Here is a 12,670-nt window from a genome sequence, read left to right on the forward strand (position 1 = left end):
TGTTTGTATCTATTGTTGAACATTTTCAGTCTAATTCTGGGATATTTTCCTGTAGCATTTGATGATTTTCATCCATTCTTATTATCTTTTCTCTCCTTTACAACACCTCTTCTTAAGCTCTTGTGTGTCTGGAGCTGGTTCTTTAATTTACTTATCTTTTCTCTCCTATTTTCTGTCCTTTATGTATATATTTTTGTTTTGTTTTCTGGGGTTTTTTCTAAGATTTATCTTCTAACTCTTTCATAAAATTTTTTTTACTTCCAAGGACTCTTTTTAGTATCTCAACATTCCTTTTTAAAGATACTTAGTTCTTGTTTCATGGATACATTATTTCTTCTTAGAGTGCTGAAGATACTATGATTTTTTTTTTTCCCCTGAAATCTTCATCTTCCTCTTATTTTTGTTTGTTTTGTTTGTTTTACCACTGAGTTGCTTTGTCTGTGCTTGTTTATTTGGTCTCTGTCTGTCACATTAGAGGATTTTCTTAGCTGGCTGTTAATCCTGAATATTAGTCCAATAAACTGTCAGTTGAAAGCTCTGAGAATATGGGTGGGGCTTGGCAGCTCTGCAGTTTACAATAATGAGATCTACTGGGTGGTTTTATTGGAGAATCCTTAGTGTAATTTTCCTTATGTCTTTCTTTCTCAACTGGTCAGAGATCTCAAAGAAGGCTGCTATACCCTTCTGCCTGAGGGCCTGACTGGCAGCTTTCTGGCAGCCAAATGAGAGAAGAGATTTGGGATTCTCAGCATCCGATATGTATACTTTCATTTAATCCCTCTAATCTCAGTTAAGTCCCTTGCCAACTGTGCATGGTATATCCTCTAATCCAGACATGCTTTGTTCCTCTCTTTCCAGAGAATAAACATCCAGTCCCTGTGGAGGTGGGGAGGGGCTCTTGCCAGATGGGGATCCAGATGCTGCTTCTCCCCCTCTCTTCTCCTTTTTCCTACCTCCAGAGTGAATTCATGCCATCGATCTCTGAGCCTTTTAGAGGATTCTCAGTTGTAAATCAGGCTGGGTCTTCTCTTTTTTGACACGGGTTGATTTATGTGGTATACTGTCACCTACTTTTCAACTCCTAAAATACTGATACTGTTGTTTCCTCTGCCATTCTAGCCATGATTCAGTACATTCCACCTGTGCCCACTTTCTGCAGTGGAACATTTTAGAATAAAACCATCCCCACGTTCTACAGTGAAGTGCTTTATTTATTTATAAAAGCAAAGTGCAGTATGTATTTATTTATTTGTCTTTTTTTTTTTTTTTTAGGGCTGCACTCATGGCATATGGAGGTTCCTGAGCTAGGGGTCGAATCAGAGCTTAAGCTGCTGGCCTATGCCAAAGCCACAGCAACGCAGGATGTGAGCCACATCTGCGACCTACACCACAGGTCATGGCAACACTGGGTCCTTAACCCACTGAGCGAGGCCAGGGATCAAACCTGTGTCCTCATGGATACCAGTCAGATTTGTTTCCTTTGAGCCATGATGGGAGCTCCTGCAGTGGAGTATTTTTAGAATAAAACAAAGAGTGTACATGTTTGTTTTTACTTCTTCCTTATAAAACTAGAATACATGGGGAAAAAGACTTTTAACTTGGTGTCTTATCATTTGGCTGGATGGTAAATGAACTGAATTAGGATAAGGCAAAAGAATGATGGTTTTTACTTGTTTATTTCATAGTAAATTGATGTGTTTTTTTTTCCATAGGTTGTGGTTCCAATACCCTCATGGCTAACAAAAACCAGAGAATCTGTCACAGACAATCTTCAAAAATTCTCAACGGAATTGTCTATAATTTATAAGTATTCTCCATTTAAAACTGAAGCTGAATTGATGCAGCAATTTGATGTGATCTATGGGAAATGTGGTAAGATCATCAAAACCCTGAAATTTTGATGTGGAAGTATTTGTTTTCAGTGTCTTATGAAAGACTATAAATATGATTTCATGTTTTTTCTGTTTATACTATCACATGGAATCTCATATGTGGCAGTTATTCATTTTATTTATGCAAGTTTTGTCTTAGGAGAATCCAGGCAGGAATAACTCTTAGGTTCCTGACACTGGGAGAAAGGTTCGTATTTGTATGAGCTTTGTGAAACTGAAGAGGATGCTGCAGGCTCTGACAACAGGGAATCTTACAGCCCCTGCACTATGTAACCAAGTCAGGTGATGCTTGACTGCAGCATCCAAGATTAAATGATCTCAGGGTTTATAAGAGTTAGCAGTTTATAAAGGAACAAATCTAGGTTTCTGTGCCAGTCCTTCTCCAGATTTCTACCACTTTTCATTCCTAGAAACAAAAAGATTCCTACTCTAAAGAAGGCCATTTGCATTTTGCTTTTTGTAATGTTTATATGCAAAATTCTGCTATGTTCATATTAAAATCCTTTCAATATGAATACTCTTTTATGTTTGCAGCAAAATTCTGAGAATTTTTTTCTGGCTTGGCCCATGTTACCTTTAAAATTTCTTCTCTAACTGGTGGCATTTTGTTTAAAAGTGATTTCTTTTTGAGTGTTTATCCATTCATTTATTCCACAAATATGCTAAATGCCTACTACATGCTAGATACTGTTTTAGATGCTGGAAATGCAGCAATGAACAAGACACAAAAATCCCTACCTGCTTACATTCTAGTGATGGGTAAAAACAATAAATAAGAAAAATAAGTAGAATAGAGACCATGTTAGATGGTGGTAAAGAGAAAAATAAAGTCGGAAAGGGAAAAAAAATTATTAGGAATGGGAGGGATGATTTGCACTTTAAGACTTGGTGACTCAGAAGGCCTCACTGGAAAGTGACAATTTAGTGAAGACTAAAGACCAAAGTAACTGAGACAGGGAGTCATGAGATTATCTTGAGATAAAAACATTCTTCATGTGTTTTGTGGGTGAGTGTGGTACATATGTACAGAGGAATCACAAATGAAATAACATGTATCACTCATAGCAGGTAGTTAATACCTGTTTATTAGCTATGAAGGAACAAAAATGTTATGTGTCTATTGGCTCTGCAAGGGGAATTATGGTTTCAGAAAGAATGGCTTTGTACATAAAAATGCAAAGCAAATAGAATGAAAATGCCCTTTGCCTCAAACTTTTAACATTGAGACTGTTAAGAAATCTCAATGAAATGTCTGTCAGTCAGTTGCCAAGAGCCAGCCCTTCCCTCTCACATGCCTGAAGACTTGCTGGCTTAGATATTGCTCATTTGCAAGCTAGAGTTCACAATGGCCTTGGGTAAATTTTATGACATGTGGCTCCATTAGAGGTACTAAGAGGAGATAATAAAAGTGATGTTTTATGTCATCCTTTTCCTTTTCTCACAGAGCAAAACTAGTGGTAATTAAATAAATATTCCCTTCATTAACATATGCATAGCATACTTTAAGAACAGTTAATGTAATCTCTTAGTTGCCTTCTAATTGTGAAATACTTGTATAAATACTATGAAAGGTATAATATTTCCTGGATACTTTTCTAAATGCTTTATAACTCATTTAATCCTCCAGACAAAGGATTGTGTTTTAAGTACCTCATGAGCTCCATGGTATAAATTAGAAAATATAGGTTCATAGAGTTTAGGCAATTTACCTAAGGTCATTGTATAAATGTAACTGGTTGATACAAGGTTGTGTGGGAATTTTTTGTTTTTTGGTTTTTTTTGTCTTTTGAGGGCCACACTGTGGCATATGGAAGTTCCCAAACCAGGGGTCAAATTGGAGCTGGAGCTGCAGCTGCTGGCCATAGCCATAGCCACAGCAATGCCAGATCCAAGCCATGTCTGAGACCTACACCACAGCTCACAGCAATGCCCATCTTTAACCCACTGAGCAGGGCCAGGGATCGAACCCGCATCCTCATGGATACTAGTCAGATTTGTTACTGCTGAACCACAGTGGGAAGTCAGGTTGATCCAAGATTTATGTATTTATTTATTTATTTATTTATTTATTGATCCAAGATTTAGACACAGGTATTTAGGCTCCCACATCCAAATTCTTAGTCACTCTGCTGTTCTCCCTTCTGTTTTAGTACTACCAAGGAAAGTATAATTTGTTTTTCTTTTATTTTTTCTGACAGTGCTTGTCTTTATATTATAAAAAACTTCATAACGAATTTGCACTTTTTTGTTTACTGTGCTTTAGAGCAGGAGTCAGCAAACAAGGGCCTGAAGATCAAATGAGCCTGATACCTGTTATTGTAAATAAATTTTTATTGGAACATAGCCACGTCATTCATTTAGGTATTCAGTACAAGCAGCTTTCACACTGCAACTTGGAGTTGAACTGTGAGTAGTTGTGAGAGGGCTGCAACTGCAAAAGCTGAAATATTTATTATCTGGCCCTATACAGAAAAAGTTTACCAGCACAAATTTTATAGTCTAAAAATAATATTTCATATTTATACAAATTTCAAAAATTCATCTTTGTTCTTATGTGCATTCATTTCAGTTCTGCAAATGATAGCTTTACCTATAAAACAAATTTGGTTCAGACTTCTAGCAGTTTTTATAATGCAAATTATGGAAAGAGTGCCAAAGTCTGAGAATCCAATTTGAAAGACATAATGAATTAAGTAGTTAAAAGAAGCACTGAATTGTAAAAACTCAACCACCTTAGTAGAGTGGAATTTGCTATGAGACATATACCTTGAAACTTATCTAAGCATATTATTTCCTGAAGCACAGAAGGAATTTTAGTCTGTTGTAGGCCTAATTTCATAGATAAGATAATACAGCACCATAACTAATACTTAGTGTAGTTAGTATTGACAGGTCAAACATTTATTTTTCCACTAGGTACTTTGCTGGTTATTTATAACTTGAAACTTCTGCTCAGTGGAGAACCTGAGTTGGATGTTAAAACTGACAAGGAAGACATCCTGATGGCTGGAGCTCTTGAGGAGTGAGTAACACATGTATTTGACAGAATGTGTCTCAACAGTGGCAGTGAGCTGGAATTAGGAGTCCTGCACTGGTTCCAGGTTGGAGGCCACTGGGCCTTAGCACTAGAACAATTCATTCTACCCCAGTCACGGATGAAGTAAGTTAGGCTAGACTGCTGATTCCCAAATCTGACTGAGGCTCTGAGTGACCTAGGAAGCTTCTTGAGAAGTACAGGATCCTGTTTCATCCCAGATCCACTGAGCTGGAATCTCTAGGCATCAAACCTAGGAATCAGTATTTTTCTTATGTTCCCCAGGAGATTCAGAGGAATATAACCCAAGAGAAATTCAGAATGGCTCTGTGAACTACATACTTGCTGTTTATAAATGAATAAATAAATAAATAAATGGACACATTTGTTTTTCTTGGCCTGGGAATCCATAGCAAACAATGAGAAAGCAGTAGTGGGCATGGGTGAAAAAGTCTGGAGAAACAGGAAATAGTGATTAAACCTAGCTTTCTCTAAAGTAATTTTGTATGTGAAGCTTAATTAGCTTAAACCTGTAGCCTCTTTGTGTCACAATGCAGAGTTAGAAGGGACTTTAAAGAAATTTAATCCAATCTGATTGGTTTCATGAACCAGTGTTGTTCAGTAGAAATGTAATGAGAGCCACAAATCTGAACCATGTATGTCATCTTAAATTTTCTAGTAGCAACATTAAGAAAAGTAAAAATGGGTAAAATTAATTTTAGTAATGCTTTTATCTTATCTGATATATATGTATATATATTTTCAATTTCAATATGGAAAACATCAAGATGTTTTACATTTGTTTTTGTTTTTTTTCATTGTAATCTTTGAAATCCAGTGTATGTTTTACACATATAGCACCTACCAGTTTGGACTAGTGCCCAATTGGCCAGTAGCTATCACATTGGACAGAGGGCTTTAAACTAAGATATTGAGACCCAAGTAATCACATCAGAGTAGAGAACTTCCTTTTCTTTTTCCTTGGCGGTGAAATTTTGAAAGTCCTTTCCCCAGTTAGAAAGTTTAATGTTTGATAATACACTTATCTTTTTTATTTTTTTCGAATTTATATATTTTTTTCGTTTCATTCTAACATGTGGAATTATTAATTTACGTAGAAATGGAGGGTTTTTTCCTCTTGCAGAAAATGTCCAGCCTAATTAATGTTCTACAAATGTTGGGGACTTTTTTGCTAACATTAACAATGTCAATATCAGAAAGGAGGCCCAGAGAAGTTACTATCACCTCCAATACTATTTCCTCCTTTTTTTGCTGGCTGACCTTGCCTTTTTGCTCAACAGCTGGTTCCAAAACCAATGTTTAATACTGTTTAAAAGCTTTGAGTTCAAATTTTCAAATAGTTCTCTGTCAGTGTGCCTTGGCATTTCAACACTAGCATCAGGAAATAATACATTATTAGAGGAATAATTTGACAGCTAATTCTTTGGGAAACATTCTTACTGTTTCTAGATTGTTTAATGAAGCCAGAAGCTTCTTAAGCCACTTAGGCAGTTAATTACAAAATAAAGAAAATGGATCAGAACCAGGACATGTACAGTTTCACTCTGGAACGTTGACCATCTTGGAATTTTTTGTTTGATTTTTCAGCAAGTTTTTTCATACTTCAAAGACAAAAATTTTTTAAAGACAAGGATGGGATTTTATGAGGAAGGATTATTATAAAGAGGAGATGTACTTTCTATACCAAAGATACTTCTCATGGCTTCTGGTATGAGTATCACCCTAGTGCCAAGAAGGGACAACGGTAGTACCTCTTGGGGTGAAGTGATAAATGCCACTGTAGTTTTCTCCTTTGAAAAGTCAGTGGATTCTGACAGTAACACCTAACTCCTCTTCGCCAAGGGACTAGAAAAACACTCACTCTTGGGGCTGAAAGAATACATCTGGTCCAAGGTGGATCTTTATCTGACTCCTCTTCCATTAGGACTTATGATATTTGAACTTCTAATCAAGTATAGTTTATATAATCTTAGTTTCAAGAACAAACGGTTTTATAACAACTTTTTTTCCCCACTAATCATTTCTTTTTCTTCTGATTATTGTATCCCCTCAAAGCAACTAGGCATGATTTTACATCTGTCCAAAACAAGTTTCAAACCTTGGAACTGTGTAATTTTCACCTTTAGTCTTAGATAGTGTAGTCCTGCTGACTCTGAAAATAATTTGATTTTCTACATAGAAGTAGGAAAATCCAAGTTTTCAGGTTTTTGGCTGCAGAGAAGAGGTTTTCTGGTATTTTTTTATTTTCTTCCAATTTTGTTTATTGTAAAATCAAAAATGAAACAATATTTTTAAATTTTTTGAGGAAGATAATTTCTATATCATAATTCCTAATTTATATTATCCCATTCCAGTGTTTCTTAAGTACAATTTCTCATTTTTCTTCTTTCATTTATGATTCATTTCTACACTTTAAGTTATGCAGGTTTTTTTGTGGTTTTTTTTTCTTTTTGCTGTTGTTGTTGTTTTTGGGCTATGCCTGCAACATGTGGAAGTTCCCAGACCAGGGATTGAGCCTGCACCACAGGGGTGACAACACCGTATCCTTAACCACTAGATCTCCAGGGAACTCTTGTTATGTAGTCTTAGTAAGCCTCATTTCATAGTGGTTTCTTGATAAGTGGCCCTTGAGCTGATTCATCGTAATTTACATAATACTTCCTGTTTTTTTGGATAGAGTTGAAGTAAACATATTCATAGATATATATTTTTTAATTCTTTTGAATTGGTTTCTTGAGATGGATTCCCAGGAAGGGAACTATTGATTCAAAGGGTCTGAGCTTTCATATAGTTCTTGCGAATACTTGGCATCAGTTTTAAACTTAGCAGTCAAAACCCTTCATCTTTCTGCTTTGGGCTAAGGCTCTACTAGTAGTAATCCGACTACTGACAGGGCCTTGTTTGGAGATGACAATAACCTCATGAAAATATCATTAGGAGTGATGTTCAAGTACAGGGGCAGTGGCATGTGCTTTGGCAATGTCAGTCTAGAGACCACCTGTTTTCACTTAAAAAAAATATGTAGATCGGTAAGAGTCATCTCAGAATTTCAGACTGCAGATGAGGTGGAAGTTTGCATTTAACGTGTGAGGTATTAAACTGGAGTTTGAATCTGCGAATGTGGTAAGTGGAGAGTGCCAGGGAAGCATACAGAGATTCCAAGGTGATATGTAGAAAACGCGTTGTATATTCAGGTAAAGAATTGTTTTGATTTATATCATGTTAAATGCAGGCAAATTTCCTGGAAAGGGAAGGGGATGACATGAAAAATAGTTTTGTAAGAAATAAAAAAAAAAAATCAAGAGTTTGGAACAAAATATAGGGGTAGGGAAGGGCTGAGAATACTGAATATTAAAGAAAATGAGTAACAGAAAACAAGATGTTTCTTTAGGGCCTGCTTAGACAATTTTGTTTATTAATTTATGCTGTGGTAATTTTTGGAACTCTAGATCAAGTCACACACCTCAAACCTTTGTAACTTTTTTCCCCTCACCAAGTTGTATTTTTTTCCCTTTGAAGTAGTCCATTTGTGCAAAACAGAATCAAGCTCATCCGTTTTTTGTTTCTCACTGGTGGCTCTTAATAATGTTCTGTCCCAGTCACAGAGATGGTTAAAATTTAGAGTCATTTTTAAAGGTCCTGTATTGATGGAGTGCAGTGGGATTAAGCAAATGGAAGATGACAGGCTGGTGGAGGGTTTTAAAATGAGTCAGTGCCCATCATTACGTCAGATGTGGTTAGTCTAAATTGGCATCTGCAAAATCTACAGGATTGTAATTCTACTTCAGCATTCCTTACCCAGACAGTTTTATGTAGTTGTCAGGTGTGGGGTTAGAATTCTATAATTCAGTGTTTTAAATTTCATTCATAAGACATATAATGCCTTCTATAGATGTATGAAATGATTATTTCATAATTAAGATTTTAAAATTTCATGTAAGATAATGCCATAAAATCGTGGATCCACATGTTAGTTTTCTTTACTCTCTCCTACATCTCACTCTTCCTTGTTTACCTGGTGGTCCATGACCTGTTCCAGGGGCATTATTCTTTGGGGGCAGAGAGTGGGGTGGTACATAGTTTACTGAAAACTATTCAAATCTCTATAAACACACAGATCAGTGTAATAGTGCTTCCTCATTTTTAATCCCAGTGCCCTTAATCTCACTTCTTCTGTAGAAATTACTCTGAAACTTGAGGAGGAGTTCCCGTCATGGCTCAGTGGTTAACGAATCTGACTAGGAACCATGAGGTTGCAGGTTTGATCCCTGGCCTTGCTCAGTGGGTTAAGGATCTGGCATTGCCATGAGCTGTGGTACAGATTGCAGACGCAGCTCAGATCCCGCGTTGCAGTGGCTGTGGTGTAGGCTGGTGGCTCCAGCTCTGATTCGACCCCTAGCCTGGGAACCTCCATATGCCACAAGAGCGGCCCAAGAAATGGCAAAAAGACCAAAAAAAGAAAAAAGAAAAAAGAAATTACTCTGAAACTTGAGTTTTTAAATATTCCATCTCTTTTTTCCCCCCAGTATTTTTCAGTTTATATTAAACTCAAACTTTTTTAAACTTTTTCTTTTGGAATAATTTAGACTTTTGAAAAGGATTGCAAAAGTAATACAAAGAATTCACTCAGATTCCACAAATGTAAATATTTTACCACACTTGTTTTATCTTTCAACCTCTTATTCTTCCTCTATATGCTATAAGGATCCATGGAGTTTTTTTTATTCTTTTTATCCTAGACTCTAACCCATCACCATTAATATAAATTTTGTGGCAAAAGTTGTCCTAAATTTGGCGAGTGGGAGCCTATTTGAACTGAATCGTATGTTCTTTTCATCTGTCGTCATCATTTTTGGACATTTTTGTACTCGCTGGAACCACAGGGTGTTCCAGGCTCATATTACACTTCTTTTTTCTTTGCTGTAACACTGCAATCAGCCATTACTCCCAGAAACCCTTGTTGCTCTATAAGATAATGCTATATTTCATTTTAAAAGATGGCTCTTCTTAAAACGATATACCTAATTTTTGAAATGGCTGTATAATAATCAATTACTATATGTTGGTGTGTAACAATTTTGCATAATATTCAGTTATTATGCATTATGCTATATAATGTGATACTGTACATCAATACTTCTCTATTGATGGGACTTCACTTTTTTACTCATTTAACAATACTGACCTTTATACTTGCATTTTGGGTCATAAATACAGGTATTTCTTTAGTATTCTCAGAAATAATACTGTTATTATAGGTTATATTGTTAATAGATTAAGTGGTAGTAATTTTAAACTTAAGTAGATAGTGCTAAAGTACTGTGCCAAAAGCTAAAATTTTCTGTACATGCAACCAACAGTGTGAATTTTCTCAAGGCCCTTAGTCTCTTTTTCACCAAGCTTTGATATATTCAATCTTTAAAAATTTTGCTAGGTAGCAACATACCAGAACTTAGGCAAAAGTCATGGAACAGATTTTTCCTCACAGCCCTTAGAAATACCAACTATGCTAACTTTATCTAATACTTCTAGCCTCTAGAACTGTGAGATAATAAACTTTTGTTACTTTGAAAAAATTTACAAGGTAAATTAAGTATTTCTCTGCAGTAGTTCTCTCCTGATTATTGACAAAGCTGAGTATATTTTCATGTTTTTTGAACACTTACTTTGCTTCTATAATTTTTTTGTTTATTTTTCTTATATTTCTATCATATAGTTTTTCTTATTGATTTTTAGGAATATTAAGTTTAGTCTAGCTGTTAATACTTTGGATGTTAAATTTAAGTGAGGAAAATATTTTCTCCTATCTGAAACCTGACATATTTAAAATTAAAATGTTTATCGAGATAATTGTAGACTCACATGCAGTTATAAGTAATAACTGAAATTTTTGTACGTGGTATAAAGTGTGTGTGCATGGGGGAAGGAGAGATTAATTTCCTCTTTTCCTCATGGATATGGCCTCTTTTAAAACTTTTTAATTAAAAAATTATAATAGTTGATATACAATGTTCTGTCAGATTCTTCTGTACAGCAAAGTGACCCAGTTACATATATACATACATTCTTTTTCTCACATTATCCTCCATCATGTTCCATCACAAGTTATTGGATATAGTCCCTATATTATTCAGCAGGATCTCACTGCTTATCCATTCCAACTATAATAGTTTGCATGGATATAGCTTTTGTAAGATAGTTCAACCTTTTCTACTTATTTGAAATGCATTGTTACTAAAAACTAGGTTCCTACGGTACATGGATCTGTTTTTAAATATCTATTTCTTTTCACTAATGTATTTTTTTATTCCTGCCACATTAGAAAATTTTAATTTTTATAGCTCTTATAATGTATTTTTATATTTGGTAAGATAACTACCCCTAAACTTATAAAAATTTTTTTTGCTCTTCTTGTAGATGTTCTTTTCTATGTGAATTTTTTAAATCAGCTTTTCAATTTTTATTATAAAAATTCTTAGGCTTTTGATTGCCAGTCCACTGGAAGAGAACTAGCATATTTATGTTTTGGTTCTTATTAGTCGAGTGGAGTTTTATAACACCATAGTATAGCATAGTAATTAAGAACAGAGCTTTGGTAGTTAGACTGTTTGAATTTAGTTTATGTTCTACAAGCTGTGTTATCATGAGGAAGGTAGTAACCTCATAGAGCCTCAATTTATTCATTTGAAAATAATAGTAATAATAATAGTCTTATATCACACGGTTGTGAAGATCAAGCGATATATGTTGTAAAAAGCACTTAAAATACTTCTTGGCATATAGTATGTAATCAGTAATTGTTAGCTATTATTATTTCTTCATGTGGGTCTTGTGTATTTCTTGCTAGGTTTATTCATGGGTATTTTCTGACTCTTCTTGGCATTCAGTAAGACTTTTGTTTCCCTCCATTGCTTTTTCTGGTTATTTATTCATTAGTGTTAAGGTAATAAAGTTTTACTTATTCATTAGTGTTAAGGTAATAAAGTCATTGTTTTTTTTGCCTGTTAACTTTATATTTCACCATTTACTGAACTGTTTTATTCTAAGTTTTTAGTTACATTTTCTTTATGGTTTTTATTTGCAAATGGTGATAGGTTTGTGTATTTCTCTTATACTTGTTTCTTTTTTTTGTTCTCGTTTTAACTAATTAGCTAGTTAAATAGAAATGGTAATAGTAGACATACATTTTTGTCTTGTTTTTGTCTTAATGAAATTATTTTATGTTTAATGATTAGGAATGATATCTTTTCTAGTTATTATTTTTTTGAATCAAAGCCTTTTGTCAAACTGAGGAAGTCACTTATTTCTTGTTTGTTGAGTGCCTTTTATTTATTTTCCCCATCAGGAAACGGGTAATAATTTTTTTTTATGTATATAATGATTTTTTTTTTCCATTATAGCTGGTTTACACTGTTCTGTCAATTTTCTGCTATACAGCATGGTAACCCAGTTACACATACATGCATACATTCTTTTTTCTCACATTATCATACTACATCATAAGTGACGAGACATAGTTGCCAGTGCTACACACCAGGATCTCATTGCTAATTCATTCCAAAGGCAATAGTCTGCCATTCTCGTGGTAGTGTTGGTTTGCATTTCTCTAATAATCAGTGATGTTGAGCATTTTTTCATGTGCTTATTGGCCATCTGTACATCTTCCTTGGCGAAATGTCTATTCAGGTCTTTTGCCCATTTTCAATTGGGTTGTTGGCTTTTT

The 12,670-nt window shown here is 34.8% G+C and overlaps 1 protein-coding gene across 23 annotated transcripts in view; it reads left to right on the forward strand.

The window, feature by feature from the left end:
* The window catches only part of MORC1 (MORC family CW-type zinc finger 1), a 353,564-nt gene that overhangs the window by 203,495 nt on the left and 137,399 nt on the right, over positions 1 to 12,670 (forward strand). For 18 of the 23 annotated variants that reach the window (XM_084991381.1, XM_084991382.1, XM_084991383.1 and 15 more), the window contains 2 exons: positions 1,713 to 1,872; positions 4,809 to 4,914. In XM_084991381.1, the coding sequence (XP_084847507.1) occupies positions 1,713 to 1,872; positions 4,809 to 4,914 (266 nt within the window). Of the gene's footprint in view, positions 1 to 1,712; positions 1,873 to 4,155; positions 4,299 to 4,808; positions 4,915 to 12,670 lie in introns of all 23 variants that reach the window. The other 5 variants (XM_084991397.1, XM_084991399.1, XM_084991400.1 and 2 more) reach the window with 2 other exon arrangements.

The sequence above is a fragment of the Sus scrofa genome, chromosome 13 (genome assembly GCF_054392235.1).
Source record: "Sus scrofa isolate SSC_HxYL_T2T_F1_AM1 chromosome 13, Sscrofa_HxYL_maternal_Yorkshire_Landrace_v2.0, whole genome shotgun sequence".
In the NCBI taxonomy this organism is placed as follows: Eukaryota; Metazoa; Chordata; class Mammalia; order Artiodactyla; family Suidae; genus Sus; species Sus scrofa.